Below are 22,925 nucleotides of genomic sequence, written 5' to 3' on the forward strand. Positions count from 1 at the left end.
GCAGTACAATTTTCAAATAGTTGAATCATAATTACATTACATCGCATTGTTATTGTTTTCAATAAAAATGTTTGTTTGGACAACAGAAATTCGCTAAAACTCTTTATTGTAGCAGAAAGTAAGAGAAAGGGAAATACGTAAGTACATGAGGTGCATGTATTTTAATTTTGTACTTTTTGGTTACAATTACTTTCCAGTGGCTCCAGGTTGTGCAGTCACAGGATTTTGAGATAGCACAGTAGAGCTATTCTTACGACGTTTTAGCTCACGATCAATCTGACACCAGACACATAGGTTGCAGAAACAAGTGTGTACGATGTCTCTCTGGAGAGTCCCCTATGGAGGAAATAGCTGTTTGTTATTTCTATCCTTTAATTATAACATAATATTTGCATTATAGATAACTGCACTTAGGTTTGCAATGTTACATTAAATGTGTTTTTTTACATTCTTGGTTGTTTATTAAAATTATTTTGTGTAAAGATTTTTATAAATCTGCATTTCTAGATGAAGAAATGCATCTTATAAATGGTATCTGTTAAAAAAAATTGAAAATTGTTTTATTGGTGTCATACCTCAATTCCATATTTCTTTCTCATGGCAATCCTGAATGACAAGGCTACGGGAGCAACAAACAATGGTATCCCGAGGATCGATAGTGACCCAGGGGAGCACATGTCCAAAATCGGGAGGAAAGGGTTCTCTCCAAGTGATTTTGAAATGGTGATCGCATAGCATGGCCAGCACCAAAAAGCATAGCAACCTGAAAATCATGACACAAATAGTAAAATATTGGCATTTTTTACACATATCAAAAATACAAGTTAAAGTCCAGTATTGATTCTTACAAGACAACTTGTCTTCCATGCAGTGAAAGAGGCCAGAGCCCCACTCTGCTGACGACGGCTCTGTCATTGGGCTGCAGATGATGACCTGATTGGATCTGAATATGTGCTGTATATGTTTAAAAAAAAATTGGAATAAAGAACAAACACACAAATATAAAACACCCTCTATGCTCCATGTTTCTAAATATCATAAATATGGTTTCATGTAAATCAGGATTGCCACTGTGGATCCTTCAAGAAGATATAACATTGTACAAAATGAAATCAGTTTACTGTGAATGCATCCATATGGAAATTCTTTGTTGGTAAGTAAAATTCATTTATTAAGCGCTGTGCACAGAAAGAGTCAACTTGATAAGAACATGATGTTCCACAATGGCCAGTAAAAATTTAGTCAGCTACATTCCAAGTCCTTCATTTTAAAGGTACAAATATATAAGTTTTTAAAAAGGCAGGGACAAAATTTGTTGTAGTGCATTCTGATTCATATGTGTGCATTTATTAATATTTTAATAGGGATAAATCCCTTCAGTATACTTCTTTATCCTCCAATCCAAACTATAGCAATTTCAATAACTTTGAAACTGAAAAATAATAAATTAAAAAAGAACTTTTTTTCCTTATTAAATCACACTTTTTGGATAAATATCTATCATTACTTATAATATTTAAACTTATATACTTAAACAACATATAAGTTGCCATGTTAAATTTTAATTTGTCTTACCTGATGTAGATGGAAGTGCTGTTGTCACCTTTTAGGCTGTGAGAGAATTAAACAGTGTACTCTGAGGAGCGGCACTTAAAGCAAATTTCCTCAGTTATCAACTATCATCAACATTTTTTTGTAGGCCCACAAAAATGTTGACATAAGTCAATATAGAGTGAAACAAAAAGCTGTCAAAAATATTTCTACGGAACTGAAACAAATGAAGTTGGATCATTCATTTTGTTCTCAACCTTACACACCTGTAAAAATGTGTTACTGTTGTGTTGCCAAAGTCTGTCCGTGAGCACACAAGACAGTGAGAGACCGCTGCTGCAGTGCTCAGAACCATGATGGTCCCAATGCTGGGGGCAGTGTGCATGTGCTTTTGCAAAAACTGTACCAGGGGGAATTGTTGTATACTTTAAAGTTATGCATAACTTGCAAAAAAATCCAAAATACTGGCTTGACACTACGTAGATGTTACATGAATATACACACATACTTCTTGTGGTTACCTGATAGATGTGTTTCTCTTTCAGCTGATATGAATACTTCCATTCTCTAAAATGTCATCAAACACCATTAAGCTGGAAGCCTTGTGTTAATCTCCACAGCTGTGAAAACACTTAAATGTTATCAGTTACACAGATTATTCTTTGCATCCTTGAACAGTTTAATGAATAATTGCACAGAAAGTTGTGGAGATTACAACTTTCTCAAGTGGAAATGATAACAGAGACTCTTCAAATAGTAATACTGAGCAAGAACAGGATTCCTAAACAATCAGCAAGTTAAGACGTATTCTTGACAGTTATTCCGATGTTAACAACCCCTCTCTATGTTTGCTCTTGCCCACACAATCTGTTCACATTCTTGTGCAAACAGGCTGTCGGCTTAAAACCCTTATTGCAAAATACTAAGTTATAGTGCCAAACTCTCATAAGAAACAGAGCCAGTGTGTGCACACGGACACTGCCAGGTTGTGTCACGCACGACACTGACTCCTGGTTCAGAAAGACTTTTCGCCTCTGTCAGTGCGCCCCAGGGTGGCTGTGGCTACAATGTAGCTTGCCATCACCAGTGTGTGAATGTGTGTGTGAATGGGTGGATGACTGGATATGTAAAGCGCTTTGGGGTCCTTAGGGACTAGTAAAGCGCTATATAAATACAGGCCATTTACCATTTACCATTTGTATCCTAAATGCAAGTGACGGGAAACTAAAGGCCCGTCACTTGCACTTTTTGGTGTGAAATGACATGTTACAGTCACAAATACACAAACACAATTAAAGTTTTCATCATTTTCATGAAAGTGTTTGATTTGATTCCAAAATCAGTTCCCCAGAACTGACTCAAGACTCACAAATTTGGAGGGCAAACGGTTCAAAACTGTGAAAATATCTATTCTGTTCAGTAAGTCTGGCCTTACTCTTTGTAATAATTACTGAGGCAGAGTGGCTTTAAGCTCGGGCTGGCATCCCTGAAGGATTTATGAAAATATTCATACAATCATTTACACAGATATAAACAAAATTTAAATAAAACCATGGAAAACTTTCAACATTATTTGTGCTCTTAACGTTCCTCCTCAGTGAATAAACTTCATTATGAGAGCTTTTAATCACACAAATGTCAGTGATCACCTTGTTAAGAGCCACTACTTAATTGACCTGCCACAACACTTACCCGCTCTTTCTTGCTGTGCAGGAATCTGTGGATCAACGGTCTGGATACTGTGGTGAGCAATCGGAAATACTGAGTGAGTAAATAGATTTATTCAGTAAAAGGACCAGATGTTACAGTTATGAGGAAAAGCAGCCCAGAAACTTTACCAGCTGCACACATCGTTGTGTGCCTCAACTTTCGTTCTTTGGCCTAAGCTAATCTGCCATTTTTCCTTGGTTAGGTTTAGAGATCTGATCTATATTATAATTTTACAATTTGGGACACATCGTCGGTAGTGGACCTTTGATTCATCGGGTGTTTCGGCCATTATCACTAGACACCCTCATCCAAGGAGGCCCTGCCAGGGTTGATCAGGGTTGTCACTGGTTTATGTAAAATTTTTATTTCTCTTCTTCTTTCTAATGTTTAATTTTCTACAGTTTATTCTATCTATTCAATGCAACTGAGAAATACTTACCTCTTTAAAATTTATGGAGCCTCATTTCTTCAAAAGGGACAGAAAAGGTGATAGAGAGATGTAAGACAAGTAAGTAAGATAAGATAGGAGAGAGGAGAGCCGGAAGGGGGGCGCCCGATCTGGCTTCCCACACCTCCCCGCCGGATTGGACTGTACGCTCTACCTCCCCATTGCCTCCCAGAAAAGGGAAGAAGAGCAGAGGGGAGAAGAGCAGAACTTTTTTTTCCTATTCTTTCATTCCTCCTTTTAGTTTCACTACCATGAGCTTAACTGCACAGTCCCCATGAGGCCCTGAGACAGCTGTATCAGTCAACCAGAAAAACTAATGTTATGTTTTACCCTTTTGATGCCCCCTGTTGAGGCAGGCCCACCATAGGCCCACGTGATGTCAGCCCTTTTTAGCCATTCTAAGAAGTTCTGTGACTGATGTAGAAGATATTGTCTGATCAAAGTTCGGATTTAATGCTGACAGACAAAGAACTGGGAGGTGCAGGTTTCTTTAATTGGGAGAGCCTACAAGCTTTAATATCGTCCAGATCTGAACTCCAACTGGAAAAACAGAAAGACTAACCTTCATCTCTGAATTCAACAACTGTTATCAGCAGCTTAACAATATGCATTGCAGACACTGACACACTCTACAGGCTGAAGCATTGCTGAGTGCTGATACTGGAGCAACTTCCTGTCTTATTATTTTAAGGAGCTCAGACAGTTAGGGATCATCTTGTCAATATTGTTCAGCCAAATAAACTGAACGATGCTTCAGATGTTTTTTACTCATCCACACAGTGGAAAGACGTCGTCTGTTAAACAGTTCACAAACTGCAACACAACATCAGTTATCTGTGTGCTCAAATACACCGGTGGTCAAGCTTGTACTGGAACCACATAGAGAGCACTTAAACAAACAAGGAGTATGCCATAGCTAAACACTATTATGAGGCTAAACACAGCTCTCTTCAGAGGATCTAATGCTGTATCATAGCAGACTCGTTGTAGTAGCTGAAAAGGACTTTTGCCAGTTTGCCAAACTGTGTTCATGCACATTTGCACATATACACACACATTCAGTAAGATTCAGCCAATTAAGAATTTCTGGCTATTAGACATCTCAAACGTGCGCACTATCAATCAGGTAATGAGTAAACTTAAAATGTGCTGCTGAATTGGATTTTGTGGGGGTTCCTGTGGGACCTTTCTTTTTTGGGAGAGGTGTGATGAACCCTGCTCATTGTTTTAAACCTTCTCTAAAGTGTTTCAGATCTGGTGGGTGCAGCAGGGTTCATCAGTGCCAACTGGGCCTTTGGTTCCCAGACTATAAATCTTCCTGCACTGCTTTTTCTTTACTCTTTGTTGTTTGTTGCATTTACAACACTTGCATACATCTCAGCATACGTGCATACCTTACATCATAGCTCATATTGATTTGTGTAGCTCGTTAAGTTCTGTTTCAGTAGTCTAATTTTATTTATGAACCTTCCAAAGAACCTTCAAAATGCAAACAGTAAAGACATGCAGTTAGTTGAGTTTTATTATAAGTTTTATTATATATAAATACCTCTGAGAGAAGGAAGCATGTTGTTAAAGTAAATTATTTTAAATAACACCCTCTCTTTGTTTGACATTATGTAAATATTAGTATTATATTACCTCTGTTATGACCATCTTGTTGGAATATTTAAATGAGTCCCATAGAATGATCTTTGTTGAAGCAGAGACATGTTACTGACTGCAGGTTTCTTTAACACAACACGCAGAGGCATCGGACTGAAGCAAGGAAAGAAGAATAATCAGATGTAAGTTCAAACTTCAGTCTCAATTTACATTGTTAGCTCAGCACTGGCTTTACATTAAACTTACAGTATTTATTCTGTATTTCTGCTGATTTTTAAAAGACTCAAAAACATTTTTAAAGTAGCTATTCCCCTCATGTGTAATGTATTTTTTACAGTGCAAAATAAACTGCATGTTTTCTTACTCATATATTACCTTACCTATATTACCCTATTATCTGTGAGAGTGGTGCAGTTATATTAACTTTGATGGTTGTTTATCTGTCTTTTAAATCTTAGTTTTATCAAACAGAGGAAATATGCACCGGAGGCTTTTTCTGCTCATTCTGATGGGTAAGTCGATCAGTTTAACAGTAAAAACTGCACATTTGCATCACTTCAGATTAGTGCAGGGTTTCTGTGAACTGCTCACAAAACTTGCCATCAGTAGATTTCTGAATGACCTGTGTTTTTTTTTTTTTTTTTTTGTGTGTTTTTAGGTCAGTGTTCCTTGATTTTATGCCAGCGCTATGAGTACTATTTTATTAAAGAGCCTAAAACTTGGGACGAAGCTCAGCGCTACTGTAGAGAAGGATATAAAGACCTGGCCACAGTGCCTAACATAACATATATGAAGACACTGTACACAGATTCTACAGAGAATCAAGAAAACGCCTGGATTGGGCTGTACAGCATCTCAGGAAAAGAAAACAGGAGGTGGCACTGGTCTCTGCCAGGAGTCGAGTTCAATGCTAAGGAGATGAATTGGAGTGGAAATGAACCTAATGATGGAGGCGGATATCTTGAGAACTGTGTAGTGATTGACAGCTCTGGTGGGTTGTTGGATATTGGTTCTTCTCATGGTTACCCCTTTATCTGCTATAATGGTGAGAATATGTGACAATAATTGTATTAATTAAACAAAGTGTTTATATTTAAACATATCTACAGCTCATCTCTAATGAAAATGAGAAGATGCGATAATTGGCTGCTGGTGTTTTAGCCCCTGTGTGCTATCCTGCTCATTTGAATACCCGTCCTCCCACGGTGCTTTCTCTGCCTCTCATGTTACACCAGGACACTGTTCTTTGCTTTGCTGAACCATCTCGTGGTGCCAAATGTCATTACACAAAATTTCATACCAGACCTTTGATCAGAAAACTGTTTCTCTGCCACACAGAGCAAAGTCATCCTGAGCATAATGTCACAGCTGTGGTTATTCCCATAATGTTGATAGTTTAGTTTTGAAGGTTTCGAGCTATTTTAAGTTGTGTCTTTAGAAAATCAATTTAAAGATACATTTAAAGATAGAAATGCACATTTCTTATGAGTCTTGTCTTTCTCTTTATTACACAGAACAAAACAAATCACTACATTTCATTGACAATAAAAAAAAGTGGCGTGAGGCTCAGAGCTACTGCAGAGAGAACCACACAGACCTGGCCAGTGGAGCAGAACAGTTAAACAAAGCAGTCAGTACATTTAAGAGTTCTGATGAACCACGATCATGGATCGGCCTGTTCAGAGACACCTGGAGGTGGTCAGATGGGAGTAATTATTCTTACAGACACTGGAGAGATGTTGGTGAGTTACCTGAAGAGCTGTCTAAAACTGACAACGGCACCAGGAAATGTGCGATGACTGAATTAAACAAAGAAAGAAAATGGAAAGCTGATGATTGTAACACCAGAAAGCCTTTCTTCTGCTACGATGGTGAGATTTACAAAGATTCATTTTTCACATCTGGTTTCTGTCAGTTTTCTTACTGAGGAATAAATGTTAAAGCTAAACTAATCTTTCTTCGTCTCATGGAAAAGCTTTACACGAAGAGGTTGTTATATGTTTCATCATAAAGCTAAATAATGCAAGCTGTTATGGAGATAGAGCTACACCCCAGGCACATAATGCAGCCTCCTTTCATTAGGAACCTGAGTCACGGGTGTCATAATAGTTTCTGAGTGTGGGTATCGCTACTGTTTCTAATAGGTTCTAGATTTACAGCTATAATGAGAAATAATTCTTGTTTCTAAATCCTCCTGATTAAAAGAAAATTAAATATAAAAAAGGCTCACTTAAATTTAAATAATAAGACTTTAATAAAGTAAATCAGGAAAATTAAACATTCTAAATTGGAAAAACTTACAGCAGGAAAGTAAAAAAATATGACAAACTGTCCAGCTCTTATTTTTATGAAATTTGTTTAGTTTTTTGTTTTCTTCTGTTTGTTCCTCGTGTATTTTTGTATTTGAGGTAGAAAATCTAGAAACCTGAATTCATTTAATTTGAACTGAACTGTGTTTGTTTGCAGAAAAGTTGATCCTGATCAATGAAAGGAAAAATTGGGACGAGGCTGTAAATTACTGCAGAGAGCACCATCGTGACCTCGTCTCCATCACAAACCTTGAACAGCAGGAACTGGTGCAAGAGAAAGCCAAGAATGCCAGCACACCCCACATCTGGCTGGGACTGCGCTACAGCTGTGCTCTTGATCTGTGGTTCTGGGTCAATGACCAGCTTGTCTGCTATGAGAACTGGGCCGATGACACAGACACTGGGGACTGTAACCTGGCTGTAGCCATGGAGACAAGAGGAGAACATAAATGGTTCAAGAAAAATGATGCAGAGATGTTTAGCTTCATCTGTTCTTTATCATAGGCTTTGGAACCATGCTAAATTAATTGTTTTAAATCTTATATTTCTAGTAAGTGTTGTAATCACACTTACTATATTTTTCCTTTATCCAGGCTAGAGATTGATGGGATATAACAACAAGAAGCACTCTGAGTGCAAACCTCCACTCTGGACAGGATTTTTGTTTAATAGAATAACACTGGATTTTGCATGTAATCATTTTGGGGTTTTTTTTTCTCTTTTTAAATGTACTAAGATGTTTGTAGTGCAGTAAAAAAAATAAAATAAAATAAAAACTTGTCAGATCTTAACATTTAAACCTCAATTCATAAGCTTCAGCTGTAAATTTATCCGTCCATTCTCTTCTGTTTGTCCAGTTCAGGGTGGGAGGGGGCCTGGAGCCTATCCCAGCCCTGCCAGCGGCCCAACAGGTAGGGTACACACTGGTTAGACTGCAAATCTGTCACAGGGCTAAGACAGACTGATGACCATTCACATTCACATTCACAACTATGGGCAACTTAGAATCACCAGTTAACCTAACCATACTGACTATATGTCTCTACCCAAGAATTTGTTGCTGTGAGCCAACAGTGGTAACCACAGAGTGACTGTACTGCAGTAAATTCATTCATGGGATAAATTTATCGCTCCAGAAGTGTGTTCCTTTCTCTTATACGCCGTTGTGTCCTTATTTAAATGTATCTATTTTGTGATACTTTTGAACTCTAATTGAAAGTGCTCCACATAAACTACAACAATACTCTGGAAACTTGATATTTGCTGAATTATGCTACTTTATTGAAACTGCCAACTGTGTGAAATGTGAGAAAAAATAAGCAAGAACAATGAGTTAATTCATTGGATACATTCACTGCTGCCAAATTCTTAACTCAGCCTTTAAAGCCAGCATAAAATAAATGTGCAAAAACGTGACTAATGTGTTTGCACCACTTTAATATTAACACAGCAGAGAGTCAAAAAATGAAGATTTTTACTAGTAATGAAAGCTGTCGGATGAACGTTAGGTATCATTTGAAAATAAATTAGCAAAGATCATTGTTTTTTTTTCTGAAGGAATAAGAAATTGTTTATGTTTCTTAAAAATCTGAAGTTTTAATGTTGTTGTTTTTTTCAAAATACATCTCAAAAAGTAAAAAATAACCCCCATTCGCCTATTTTAGTTTCATTATATGTAGTCCCATCAGAAATGACTGGTTTTGGGGGGGCTGGTTGATCCAAAGTTCACCATTGTGTTTGCTCTCCATTTAATGATATGATGCAAATATTATAATAGTATATGTATTGTATTGTATGAGGATATCCAAATGCACACAATAAAATCCTCTTTACTGGAGCAGAATGGAATATTTTACTGAGTGCAGACTTCATTAGCAAAGCACACAGAGACACACTGTGTGCTATGCTGGCAGTGGCAGACTGTATGTGTAGCAAAAAAGGACTCAAATGCAGACCAAAACAGAAAGTGAAACGTGACGTGGAGTAACAGAAAACGAGCAGTTTACTAAGGCTGGTAAAATAAATACAAATGAAGGGCATGGGTGAAACGAAACAATAACCTAAACTGGGTGATCTAAAACTAAAACATGAAAAACCCTTAAACACGGTGAACTGACAGGAATACCTGAAGACGTGCACACAGAGACACATCATGAGTGTCTCTGTGCGCTCATCAGAGTTTCTGAGTTAAACCACACTGACATGTTTTTCTATGGACTGACTGAACATTTGTGTAAATGGTGCCTCTTCTGAGTAGAAAAAAGTGACCACTGTGATATTATTGGGTTAAAAATATTTACCTCTTAAAAATTTCCAGCAGCAGCTGTCAGCCATAATTTAACCGTCCACACATTTTTATTTTTCTGTATATTCTCAATAAAATTCCTGGAAAGAAATGTTTTACAATAATTTTAAATTATTATTGATGATGGAAATATGTAAATATTGTTATTATATTGCCTGGTGTTTGGCCAGCTTAGAGTTCTTGTTTGCATATTCAAATCCATTCAACAGAGTCTTCTCTGTTGGAGCAGGATGAGGAACTTTATTGAATGCAGTCTTCATTAACACATCAAATAGAGACATCAGAGAGAAGCAAGGAAACACAAATAATCAAATATACATTAAAACTTTGTGTTGCTTTTCAAAATTTATAATATGTAGGTTGAAGTTTAAGTAGTTTTTCTTTCTTTGTTTAAAATTAGATTTTTTTTCATATAGTTTCCACAGAGTAAGAGCATTGCAATAAGTCAGTGGTTGTTGAAGCATTTATTTGTCTAATCTTCTTTGTTTATTCTTAGCTGCATTATTTTCATCTATATGTTTGTTCTTTTTCGTTTACAGTTTCCATATTTCTGTCATGGTCCTGCATCGGTGACCCAGCGTTTTGTGTTGTTTATTATTAATAGTCTTTGCTTTTGTCTTATTTAGAATCTCTAGTCTTTGGTTTCAGTGTTATTTAGAGTCCTTCTGTTTCTGTCTCTGTGTTCCAGGTTTGCTGTGCCCCTTGTCATGTCTGCGTCTGTGTGTTAGTTTCCTGTTTTACTTTGACAGTCTGTGTTCAGCACAGCTGGACTGGCCATCGGGCATACCCGGTGGGCCGCTTGTGAGTTTTCGTTTTTATGGAACGATGGGGTTTTATTTATTTATTTATTTTTAACGGTATAAATGAATTGTGGTGGATGTGCCAGTTGGTCATGATCGACTCTGGGCTGGACCAATTGCAGCCGAGGAGGTCAAACTTTAAAGTTGAGGTGAAAAGGAATACAATTTGTCCCGTTTCTCTTCAGCTATAAAGTTGCTAATTCAATCATGAAACTGATCAATGATCAGCTGATGCTTTTCTCTCTGCGCCAGAAAGAGGAAACCAGCGGATGTCGCGCTAAACAACAGCAGCATGTTTAAGCTTGATCAGCTGTTGTTAGAATTGATTTAATATTACTTTCTAGTATCAGCTGATGTTTGCTGGAGCCACAGCTGTAAAAGCTGCTGGTCATGATATCGATTTGTATATCTGGTGAGAGGGAAACATGAAGATGAAACCAGGAGATGTCCTTACTGAATCATCAGAGCTGAACTGGTGATGGAGAAACAGGTTTACCTTTTAGGTGACATGAATGAGTTGAAGGGAAGTTATGAACTGTTTCTGACAGACAAATAACACCAGGATCCTTTTCTAAGTAGCTGACAGCTGATAGCTGTGCAGGGGCGGATCTAGCAAAGTGTTGCCAGGGGGCCAGGTAGGGCATTAACAGGGAGAGGGGGGCACAAAGAAATACTTTTTTTTCTTATTCTCATTTCAAATGTCTAGCTTTTACAGTTTTTCTCGATTGCTTAAACACTATAACCAGGCCTCTAAACTAAAATTTCAAAACCGTAACGCTATTGTTCAAAAAGCTCACCCATTTCCCTGAACTATAAACACTATTCCCTGCTTTGACACATGACTCAAATTTGGTGAACTGTTACTGCAAAACTCTACACACAAATCCCTACATTTTACAGTGCTTACACCATGTAGTCATTTAGAAAGCACTAGCATGCAATAATGTTAACTTAAGTCAGCATAGCTTGAGCTCAATTAGCACACAATTAACCAGGTGGAAACACTAGGAGTCAAAATTTAGCACACACCAATCAGAACCTGCGATGGATAGATAAAAGGGCCAAAGTCAGCTCATTCAGGTTTGAAACAATGGATCCAAAGAGATGCAAAGGAAGAGGACGTGGTGGAGAAAGAGGACATGGTGAAAGAGGAGGGTGTGGTGGAGGAGGACGTGGTGGAGGAAGAGGACATGGTGAAAGAGGAGGGTGTGGTGAAAGAGGAGGACGTGGTGGAAGAGGAGGAGGAGGTGGTCTAGGACAACAGGAAGGTGGTGGAGGAGGAGGACGTGGTGAAGGAGGTGGAGGTGGAGAACGACGGCGACAAGGAAGGGGAAGAGCAAGGGCAAGAAGACAGTCAGTCTCGGATGAAATTCGAGCCACTTTAGTTGACCATGTCCTTGTCCATGGGATGACTATGAGGGAGGCTGGGCAACGAGTACAACCAAATTTGAGTCACTTCACTGTTGCCTCCATCATCAGAACCTTCAGGGAGGAAAACAGGTAGGTGTACTTGCAGTAAGACTGCTTTGTACAGTAACGTTTAAGTTACTGAACTTATGTGTCTTGAGTTTCAGTATGTTTCCATTATTTGCCTGTAAAATGAATGTGTGACAGTTACAGTAATGAGTGCTTCTATTTTTGTAGGACACAGAGATGACCACCTGGTGGAGGCAGGTTAAGGCTTTTGTCGGAGGAGCAAGAGAGGGAACTTGTAAACATGGTAATTGCAAATAATGTAATCCGCCTGCAAGAGATTCAAAGGAGAGTGATTGAGGATGATCATCTTTTTCGAGGCATAAATGCCATCAGCCTCTCCACAATTGACCGCATCCTCCGAAAGTATCAATTCCGGATGAAACAGGCATACCGAGTCCCTTTCGAACGAAACTCTGACAGAGTGAAAAACCAACGTGTGGAATATGTTCAGGTATGAGTTTGGATACTGTATAAAGTATTGTGTACCATCACAGCATGGCAGTTTATGCTGCCATTTCAGCACTCTTGAACTGTGGTTCAGGGTACCGATTGACTCTACTGTGTTATGTGTTTTGCAGAGAATCTTTGAGATTGAAGGACGGCCTGTTCCCCATGAAATAATCTTTGTGGATCAGGCAGGTTTTAACCTGACCAAAAGAAGGAAAAGGGGGAGGAACATAATTGGCCATCGGGCTATTGTAAATGTCCCTGGTCAGCGTGGGGGGAATGTCACTATGTGCGCAGCCATCAGCCAACGAGGGGTACTCCACCGCCATGGCGTACTAGGACCCTATAACACTATGCTTCTCCTTGCTTTTCTTGATGGTTTAAGACAACATATGTTCCAGCTGGACTACAGGGAACCAGCACAGCCAGAGCAGCCTCACTACGTTGTTGTGTGGGATAACGTCAGCTTCCATCGCGCTGCTCTGGTTCGTGACTGGTTTACCCAAGGTTTTCTAATATCTTTCTGCCTGCATACTCTCCCTTTCTAAACCCGATAGAGGAGTTATTTTCGGCATGGCGGTGGAAAGTGTATGACCGAGAACCTTATGTCCGTGTTCACCTCCTTCAGGCCATGGAAGAGGCCTGCCTAGACATATCAGTAGATGCATGACAGGGGTGGATCAGGCATGCAAGAGGATTTTACCCCCGCTGCCTGGCTGGGGCCAATATAGCCTGTGATGTGGATGAGATTCTCTGGCCTGACCCAGACCAAAGACAAGATGCTGAGGTGGGATAATGTTTCTGGTGTGTGTTGTACTGTATAGTACATGAATGACAATGTGCCACTGTACATACATTGGTTGCGTCTTTTGTGTTTATCATGTGACAAGGGTTTTGAAGGGGAGAACCATAAGCAACCTATTTGTTTTGGAACTATTGTTTTGAATTAATTGTACCAGTGTGCAAAACTCTGTTGTAGTGTGTGTGTTTTTGAGGGCTTGTGTTTGATGTCTGAGGGCAAAGTTTGGTTTTTCAGCAGGAGTGAATAGTTTTGGGTGTAGAGCTTCATTTTGACCTGGAAATAGGATGTTTGGGAAATTGAGTGAGATGTTATGGATTTGTGTTTACTGTTGTGAGGATATGAGGCGTAGTTTCAAGAAATGTGTTTTAGCAATCGAGAAAAACTGTAATAAGTAATTATCTGAATCTTACAACGAAAGTTTTCATCTGATGTAAAATGTATAGAAATCTATTATTGTATGTAGTAAATATTAAGTCTAGTATGTACCCTAGTAAGTTATAGAACTTTTTCCTCTGGGAAGGTACCATCTGTGCAGTCTGCAATTCTGTTTTAGAAAGATGTTGAATCTATTTAATTACTGGAGAAAAATAATAGATTTCTGTGAATTTGTTTTATACATGAATTAAATTAAAGTCGGCTATGTCAATTAACCATCTTGAGGCGGAGGGTGGGGGAGTGGTTTACTATTTTTTTTTTTTTTTTTTTTTTAGTTATATGTAATTATTGATTAGGTTGTTTTATATTTTTGCTAAGTACTGATAGGAATACCAGAATACGCAGGATGGTATAGTTTAAGTTTATTATAAAGGCTTTATGGCTTTTCCTATAATACCTGGTGGGCCGGTCTCTAGTCAAAATGCCCGGACCGATTTTATGTCTCAGTCCAGCCCTGGTGTTCAGTGTCAGTGTATTCTGTTTTGCTTCCTGTCTTGTAATGTCCGATTAGTCACAACTGTGTCCAGCTTTTATTGATCCATGACAAAAATTACAACAACATTTCCAGTTAACAGTTTCAAAAACATGCAGTGCTGGATTGCCTGCTCATTCTGATGGATAAGTAGATCATTTTATCAATAAAAATTACATATTTGAATCACCTTAGATTATGTAGTCAACAGGTCACAAAACTTGTCAGATCTTAACATTTAAACCTCAATTCATAAGCTTCAGCTGTAAATTTATCCGTCCATTCTCTTCTGTTTGTCCAGTTCAGGGTGGGAGGGGGCCTGGAGCCTATCCCAGCCCTGCCAGCAGCCCAACAGGTAGGGTACACACTGGTTAGACTGCAAATCTGTCACAGGGCTAAGACAGACTGATGACCATTCACACTCACATTCACAACTATGGGCAACTTAGAATCACCAGTTAACCTAACCATACTGACTATATGTCTCTACCCAAGAACTTGTTGCTGTGAGCCAACAGTGGTAACCACAGAGTGACTGTACTGCAGTAAATTCATTCATGGGATAAATTTATCGCTCCAGAAGTGTGTTCCTTTCTCAGATTTACTCATTCATAATTAGGTATAAAATTGTATTTTAGTTTTTAAAGTAAAACTTTTTCAAGTGAAATTTTCTGTATTTACTTCCTGGATAGCTAACATATTATATTTTCCTTTTATCAAGCATAGTACAGCTGTGTGATCTGAGTCAGACAGGCTCTCTCTCACACACACACACACACATCGAACAGACTGAACACACACACACACACACACACACGCCATGAAAGATAATCGGGGAAGTGGATACAGCTGGCAGAACAGGACACAGGTGTAGACAGTTAAGACAATGACAAGGTGGAACCCGAACTCAACAGAAAACGAGCTAAGAAAACAGGACATAACCCAAAAGATAAGAGATAAATACTGAACGTAATATGATGGGAACACTGGTGTAACTAAACACAAGTAACAAACACCACAGAAACCTCAAATAACACACAGCACAGGCTTCTTCTCACCATCGGTGACAGTGATGCTATTCTAACATCGAGCTTGACGGGACAGGCGTGGGGGCTTGGGGGTCTGGGGGTGCTCCGGCCCCTGGCTGGGGCTCTGGCTGGGCCTTGGGGGCTTGGATCCTGGTTATTGAGTCGCCAGGTTTGTGGGCGGGTGGGTGCATGGGGGCTCAGCCCTGGTGCAGTGGACCTCTAGTGCATCGGCCCACCTGGAGGGCTCTCCAACTGGTGGGCAGGATGTTACATCTTTGCAGGAGGTCACCTCTCTCCAGGAGCTCACTCTGCTGGTGGGGGCAAGATATAGGAGAGGTGGAGAATGAATTCAACCTGGGTGTTTATTGTCTTGTGTAGTCTGGAAGATGAGCAGATGATGGGGTGGGTGCAGTTTTCTCTGCGGTGGGGTCGGGGGGGGCTGCCGTGGGCACATCACTGCAACCCCCTCTGGCCTCTGCTCCGTGGCTGCTGGGTGACCCCTCATCTGGGGTTCTCCTCAGCTCTTCCCAGGAGGGTGGCACGGTTGCCCCTTTGGTGGTCCTCCTTGGGTCCTCGTACTCTGGGCCCTCTGGATGTCTGGGGCCTGGATCTCCTCCATACCTGCTTCATGCCCTGGGAGACGGGGCTATGGCTCCCCACACTCCCTAGAAGATCGTTACATGGAGAAACCTTTTGAATACAAGCGTGTGGATCCACACAGGTGTACACACGGTTGTTCACACACACAAACTACACCTTTGTGGCTGCTACCTCAGAGCACATTGTGCGCTGTCGATCTTGCGTACTGCACAATAACATTTAATATTTAGTATCTACTGTTAGCTAGTTTATTGTGATGGTGTTGTATTTATTATGTTGCTCTTTTTTGTTTTCTCTTCTTTTCTTTTTTCTTCATACAGGTGTTCAAGGTGTTTTTTTTTTGTCTTTTTTGTTTGTTTGTTTGTTTGCTTTGCTTTTTTTTCTCTCTCCCCTCTATTTTGTCTTTCTCTGCCTCTGTTTCTTTCATTCTTTCTTTTTCCCTGTTCTATCCCCCAGTCATGTCTGTCCCGTCTGTAACAACTGAAAATAAAATAAAATAAATACACAAAAAAAACCCAAACAAACAAAAAAAAACATCGAGCTTGCCAATAATTGGAGCTTAATATTTACTTTCCTTTAAAGTTCTTCATCATTAGAGACAAAAAAAAAGATGTTACTTTGATTTATTTGTTTATTGTGTCTGATTGAGAGATACTTACATGCACACATTAGTAGCCTTTAGATTTATAGCCAGGTAGATGAATAACAGTTATAATATTAACTTTGTACCCAAACATAATTCAGCAGTGCAGTACAATTTTCAAATAGTTGAATCATAATTACATTACATCGCATTGTTATTGTTTTCAATAAAAATGTTTGTTTGGACAACAGAAATTCGCTAAAACTCTTTATTGTAACAGAAAGTAAGAGAAAGGGAAATACGTAAGTACATGAGGTGCATGTATTTTAATTTTGTACTTTTTGGTTACAATTACTTTCCAGTGGCTCCAGGTTGTGCAGTCACAGGATTTTGAGATAGCACAGTAGAGCTATTCTTACGACGTTTTAGCTCACGATCAATCTGACACCAGACACATAGGTTGCAGAAACAAGTGTGTACGATGTCTCTCTGGAGAGTCCCCTATGGAGGAAATAGCTGTTTGTTATTTCTATCCTTTAATTATAACATAATATTTGGATTATAGATAACTGCACTTAGGTTTGCAATGTTACATTAAATGTGTTTTTTCACATTCTTGGTTGTTTATTAAAATTATTTTGTGTAAAGATTTTTATAAATCTGCATTTCTAGATGAAGAAATGCATCTTATAAATGGTATCTGTTAAAAAAAATTGAAAATTGTTTTATTGGTGTCATACCTCAATTCCATATTTCTTTCTCATGGTAATCCTGAATGACAAGGCTACGGGAGCAACAAACAATGGTATCCCGAGGATCGATAGTGCCCCAGGGGAGCACATGTCCAAAATCGGGAGGAAAGGGTTCTCTCCAAGTGATTTTGAAATGGTGATCGCATAGCATGGCCAGCACCAAAAAGCATAGCAACCTGAAAATCATGACACAAATAGTAAAATATTGGCATTTTTTACACATATCAAAAATACAAGTTAAAGTCCAGTATTGATTCTTACAAGACAACTTGTCTTCCATGCAGTCAAAGAGGCCAGAGCCCCACTCTGCTGACGACGGCTCTGTCATTGGGCTGCAGATGATGACCTGATTGGATCTGAATATGTGCTGTATATGTTTTAAAAAAAATTGGAATAAAGAACAAACACACAAATATAAAACACCCTCTATGCTCCATGTTTCTAAATATCATAAATATGGTTTCATGTAAATCAGGATTGCCACTGTGGATCCTTCAAGAAGATATAACATTGTACAAAATGAAATCAGTTTACTGTGAATGCATCCATACGGAAATTCTTTGTTGGTAAGTAAAATTCATTTATTAAGCGCTGTGCACAGAAAGAGTCAACTTGATAAGAACATGATGTTCCACAATGGCCAGTAAAAATTTAGTCAGCTACATTCCAAGTCCTTCATTTTAAAGGTACAAATATATAAGTTTTTAAAAAGGCAGGGACAAAATTTGTTGTAGTGCATTCTGATTCATATGTGTGCATTTATTAATATTTTAATAGGGATAAATCCCTTCAGTATACTTCTTTATCCTCCAATCCAAACTATAGCAATTTCAATAACTTTGAAACTGAAAAATAATAAATTAAAAAAGAACTTTTTTTCCTTATTAAATCACACTTTTTGGATAAATATCTATCATTACTTATAATATTTAAACGTATATACTTAAACAAGATATAAGTTGCCATGTTAAATTTTAATTTGTCTTACCTGATGTAGATGGAAGTGCTGTTGTCACCTTTTAGGCTGTGAGAGAATTAAACAGTGTACTCTGAGGAGCGGCACTTAAAGCAAATTTCCTCAGTTATCAACTATCATCAACATTTTTTTGTAGGCCCACAAAAATGTTGCCATAAGTCAATATAGAGTGAAACAAAAAGCTGTCAAAAATATTTCTACGGAACTGAAACAAATGAAGTTGGATCATTCATTTTGTTCTCACCTTACACACCTGTAAAAATGTGTTACTGTTGTGTTGCCAAAGTCTGTCCGTGAGCACACAAGACAGTGAGAGACCGCTGCTGCAGTGCTCAGAACCATGATGGTCCCAATACTGGGGGCAATGTGCATGTGCTTTTGCAAAAACTGTACCAGGGGGAATTGTTGTATACTTTAAAGTTATGCATAACTTGCAAAAAAATCCAAAATACTGGCTTGACACAACGTAGATGTTACATGAATATACACACATACTTCTTGTGGTTACCTGACAGATGCGTTTCTCTTTCAGTTGATATGAACACATCCATTCTCTAAAATGTCATCAAACACCATTAAGCTGGAAGCCTTGTGTTAATCTCCACAGCTGTGAAAACACTAAAGTGTTATCAGTTACACAGACATGCTGCAAAACCCGAATCCAAAGACAAAATGAAATAATGAGTAGCTGTTAGATGACTTGTTATGCTCTACTACAGTTACAGTATGTAACGGTGGACCCAAGAAATACCAGCCGGAGCGACTTTTGACAGTGCAGAACTTTTTATTAAGCTCGGGTTGTAGTGGACACATATACTCCGCGCTCTCTTTCTCTGCTGTCACGTTCCGTCTCCGTCTGTCACTGCCAACACATAAAGAGACACAATCACTGTCAGATCCCAGCACACCTGTTCACCCCGCCCCTGCGCCGCCCCGGGAGCTCACTGCGTCACGCCTCCTCTGCAGCTGGCCAAGGACCACACCCACGCCACACATCCCCACCGCCCGACTGAGGCCGGGGCCCATCCGGCCGAACCTACTCCCCCCCCCCCGCGAGCGAGAGAGGAAATCGGCCACGACCATCTGCGCGCCCGGCCTATGGATCACCTTGAACTTAAAGGGCTGCATGGCCAGATACCACCGAGTGATCCGGGCGTTGGCATCCTTCATGCGGTGGAGCCACTGCAGCGGGGCGTGGTCCGAGCAGAGGGTGAACGGGCGGCCCAGGAGGTAGTAGCGAAGGGAGTCGACCGCCCACCGGATCGCCAGGCACTCCTTCTCTACGGTGCTGTACCGTGACTCGCGGTCCGTGAGCTTCCGGCTGATGTAAGCGACCGGCCGGTCAACTCCCCCCACCTGCTGGGACAAAACGGCCCCCAGCCCTCTGCTCGAGGCGTCAGTCTGCAGACAGAAAGGGAGGGAGAAGTTAGGTGTGAACAGCAGCGGCTCTCCACAGAGAGCCCGTTTCACCTGCACAAACGCCGCCTGGCACCGCTCCGTCCACTGGACCAGATCTGGGGCACCCTTGCGGGTGAGATCAGTCAGGGGGCTGGTCAGGTCCGCGAACCCTGGGACGAACCGCCGGTAATAGCCGGCCAGCCCCAGAAACCGTCTCACCTCTTTTTTCGTCTTGGGACGCGGGCAGGATGCAATCGCCGCCGTCTTCTCCACTTGAGGTCGCACCTGCCCGCTCCCCAAGTGGTACCCCAAATACTGTACCTCCCTCCGTCCAACCGCACACTTCTTCGGGTTGGCCGTGAGCCCCGCCTGCCTCAGGGACTCCAGCACCGCGGCCACACACCGCACATGCCCCGCCCACGTGTCACTGTAAATGATGACGTCGTCTAGGTAGGCGGCAGCATAGGCAGCGTGGGGCCGCAGCACCCGGTCCATGAGGCGCTGAAAAGTGGCAGGGGCGCCGAACAAGCCGAACGGAAGCGTCACGAATTGGTACAACCCATACGGAGTGGAGAAGGCCGTCTTTTCCCGGGACTCTGTAGACAAGGGAATCTGCCAGTAGCCCTTGGTTAAATCCAGAGTCGTAAAAAAGCGAGCGGTGCCCAACCGGTCCAGGAGCTCGTCGACCCGGGGCATGGGATAAGCATCAAAACGTGACACCTCATTCACTCTGCGATAATCGACACAGAACCGTATAGACCCATCCTTCTTTGCTACAAGGACGATGGGGCTACACCAAGCACTGTGTGATTCTTCTATTACTCCCAACCTCAGCATTTCCTTCAATTCCCGGAAAACAATTTGCCTTCTATGTTCCGGCAGCCTGTAGGGCCGTGAACGCACCGTCACGCCAGGCCGCGTCTCAAAATGGTGCTCTATGAGAGAAGTACGGCCGGGCAAGGGGGAGAACACGTCGGCAAAGCGCTGTTGCAATGCAGCAACATCCGCCCTCTGGGCCTGTGTGAGATGGTCACTGCAATGGAGGGAGGCGGGGATGCTAGACTTTGGCGCCTCCGGCCCCAACTCATCTCTCCCTCTTACCAAGCTCACTAGAGAAGCGGTCTCCGCCTCCCTCCAGGCTTTGAGGAGGTTGAGGTGGTAAATCTGCGTGGCCCCGCCCCTGTCCGACCGTACCACTTCATAATCAACGTCCCCCACTCGCTGTGTGACCACGAAGGGTCCTTGCCACTTGGCGAGTAATTTAGAGCTGGAAGAAGGAAGTAACACAAGCACCTTATCTCCCGGTGAAACTTGCCTGAGTCTAGCCCCTCTGTCATACAGGCGTCGCTGCCGCTGCTGGGCCTGGAGCAAATTCTCCCGCGAGAGCCTCCCCAGTGTGTGCAGCTTTGCTCGCAGGTCCAGCACGTACTGAATTTCACTTTTCGCAGGGCTCGGACCTTCCTCCCAGTTTTCCTTAATCAGGTCGAGCACCCCCCGCGGCTTCCTGCCGTATAACAGCTCGAAGGGAGAAAATCCCGTGGAGGCCTGGGGCACCTCCCGCACTGCAAACAACAGAGGGTCTAACCAGCGATCCCAATTGCGTTCATCCTCGCGAATGAACTTACGAATCATGGATTTTAAAGTCTTATTCAGCCTCTCCACCAACCCATCAGTCTGAGGGTGGTAGACGCTGGTCCGAATAGATTTAATACCCAGTAATTCATACAGTTCCCGCAATGTGCGCGACATGAACGACGTGCCCTGGTCAGTCAGTATTTCTTTCGGAATACCGACTCGGGAGATGACCTGAAACAGTGCCTGCGCCACGCTCTTCGCTGAAATGGTGCGTAGCGGCACTGCTTCCGGGTACCGCGTTGCGTAGTCCACCAGGACCAGCACAAAGCGATAGCCGCGTGCACTCCGGTGCAATGGCCCGATGAGATCCATGCCAATACGCTCAAACGGGATCTCCATCAGCGGTAATGGGCGCAACGGCGCCTTTGGTACGGCCGGCTGGTTAACCAGCTGGCATTCGGGGCACGACGCACACCAACGGCGCACGTCGGCCCAAATGCCCGGCCAATAGAATCGGGCCATTATGCGCTCCAGAGTTTTCTCGCCACCCAAGTGCCCTGCCATGGGGTTCGAATGAGCCGCCTGGAAAATCATTTCCCGGCGGCTTTGCGGCACCAACAACTGTGTGCGGATTTCATTAGTGTGAGTGTCACGGCTCACTCTATAAAGCCGATCGTTCCGCAATTGGAAATGAGGGTACGTTCGCGCAGCGTCGGGGCGCACCGAGCGACCATCAATATCCATCACTTGGTCATAGGCTGAGCGTAGGGTGTCGTCCCGAGACTGCTCTAGTGGACAATCTTCCGTGGGGTACACAACGGGAGGCGGCGGGGCTTCCGTGGAAGTCCCCGCCTCCTCCTCCCCCCCAGAGTCAGCGTCGGTCGACCCCGCGTCACCGCCGAGCGCCGCGCAAACGTCACACGAATTTACAGACCGCGATCGCATCCCCGCGTACTGCCCCAGTAAGCTGTGGAACCCCGGCCAATTCGTACCCAAAATAAGGGGATGCGACAGGCGCGGGCTAACCGCCGCCTTCACTCTATGCGTTTTGCCCCTGAATTTCAGCAACAGTGACACTACTGGGTACTTGTGAACATCCCCGTGCACACATTTAACCTCCACCCAGTCAGCCTCCAACAATGCCCCGGGGCGAACCAAACTTTGGTGGACCAGAGTCTGCGTGCAGCCCGTGTCCACCAAAGCATGGCGAATACCCCCTTGACACCTTACCGGCACGCGGTACGTCACTCCTGGACCGGGGGCGGGCGCTGGAGCGCCGGCAACGCGGAACACCTGCCCCACCTCCATGAGCGGACAATCTCGGCGCAGGTGCCCCGGCCGCCCACACTTCCAACAGTCCGGCCCCGGCGTCTGTGCGGCTCCCCGTGGCTCCGGGGCAACCTCGGCGGCCGCTGGGGTTCCGGCGGGAAGCAGCGGCCGGAACGGGTTCCTGGGGCTCCACCCTGCTGCCTGCTCCGTTCCCGCAGGGCCGCCGCCTCTCCTCTGCGACGCCGCCGCCGGTGGCCTGGGCGGCAGAACACGGGCGCCCCGCCGCGGCTCCTCACGGCCCGGTCCCGGGTCGGCCGCCAGATGGTCCTCTGCCAGCGTCACCGCCGCCGTCAAATCCGCCGGGCGGTGGAAGCGAACCCAACG

General features: G+C 42.5%; 1 protein-coding gene and 1 long non-coding RNA gene across 2 annotated transcripts; one reads left to right on the forward strand and one right to left on the reverse strand.

The window, feature by feature from the left end:
• Positions 1-5,962: 5,962 nt before the first annotated feature.
• LOC113009479 (macrophage mannose receptor 1-like) lies at positions 5,963-9,055 on the forward strand (the record flags this gene model as incomplete). The annotated part of the gene is made up of 3 exons (XM_080292085.1): positions 5,963-6,359; positions 6,829-7,185; positions 7,781-9,055. Coding segments are annotated over 3 exons (1,101 nt in total), but the record flags the coding sequence as incomplete, so codon positions are not given.
• A 7,095-nt stretch (positions 9,056-16,150) lies between these two features.
• On the reverse strand, positions 16,151-17,738 carry LOC113009478 (uncharacterized). Its single transcript, XR_013902857.1, has 3 exons — positions 17,585-17,738; positions 17,312-17,499; positions 16,151-17,072 (listed from the first exon to the last, which is right to left on the reverse strand). It is a non-coding gene; the product is annotated as an uncharacterized LOC113009478 (long non-coding RNA).
• Positions 17,739-22,925: the final 5,187 nt, after the last annotated feature.

The sequence above is a fragment of the Astatotilapia calliptera genome, chromosome 17, assembly GCF_964374335.1.
Source record: "Astatotilapia calliptera chromosome 17, fAstCal68.1, whole genome shotgun sequence".
Classification (NCBI taxonomy): domain Eukaryota; kingdom Metazoa; phylum Chordata; class Actinopteri; order Cichliformes; family Cichlidae; genus Astatotilapia; species Astatotilapia calliptera.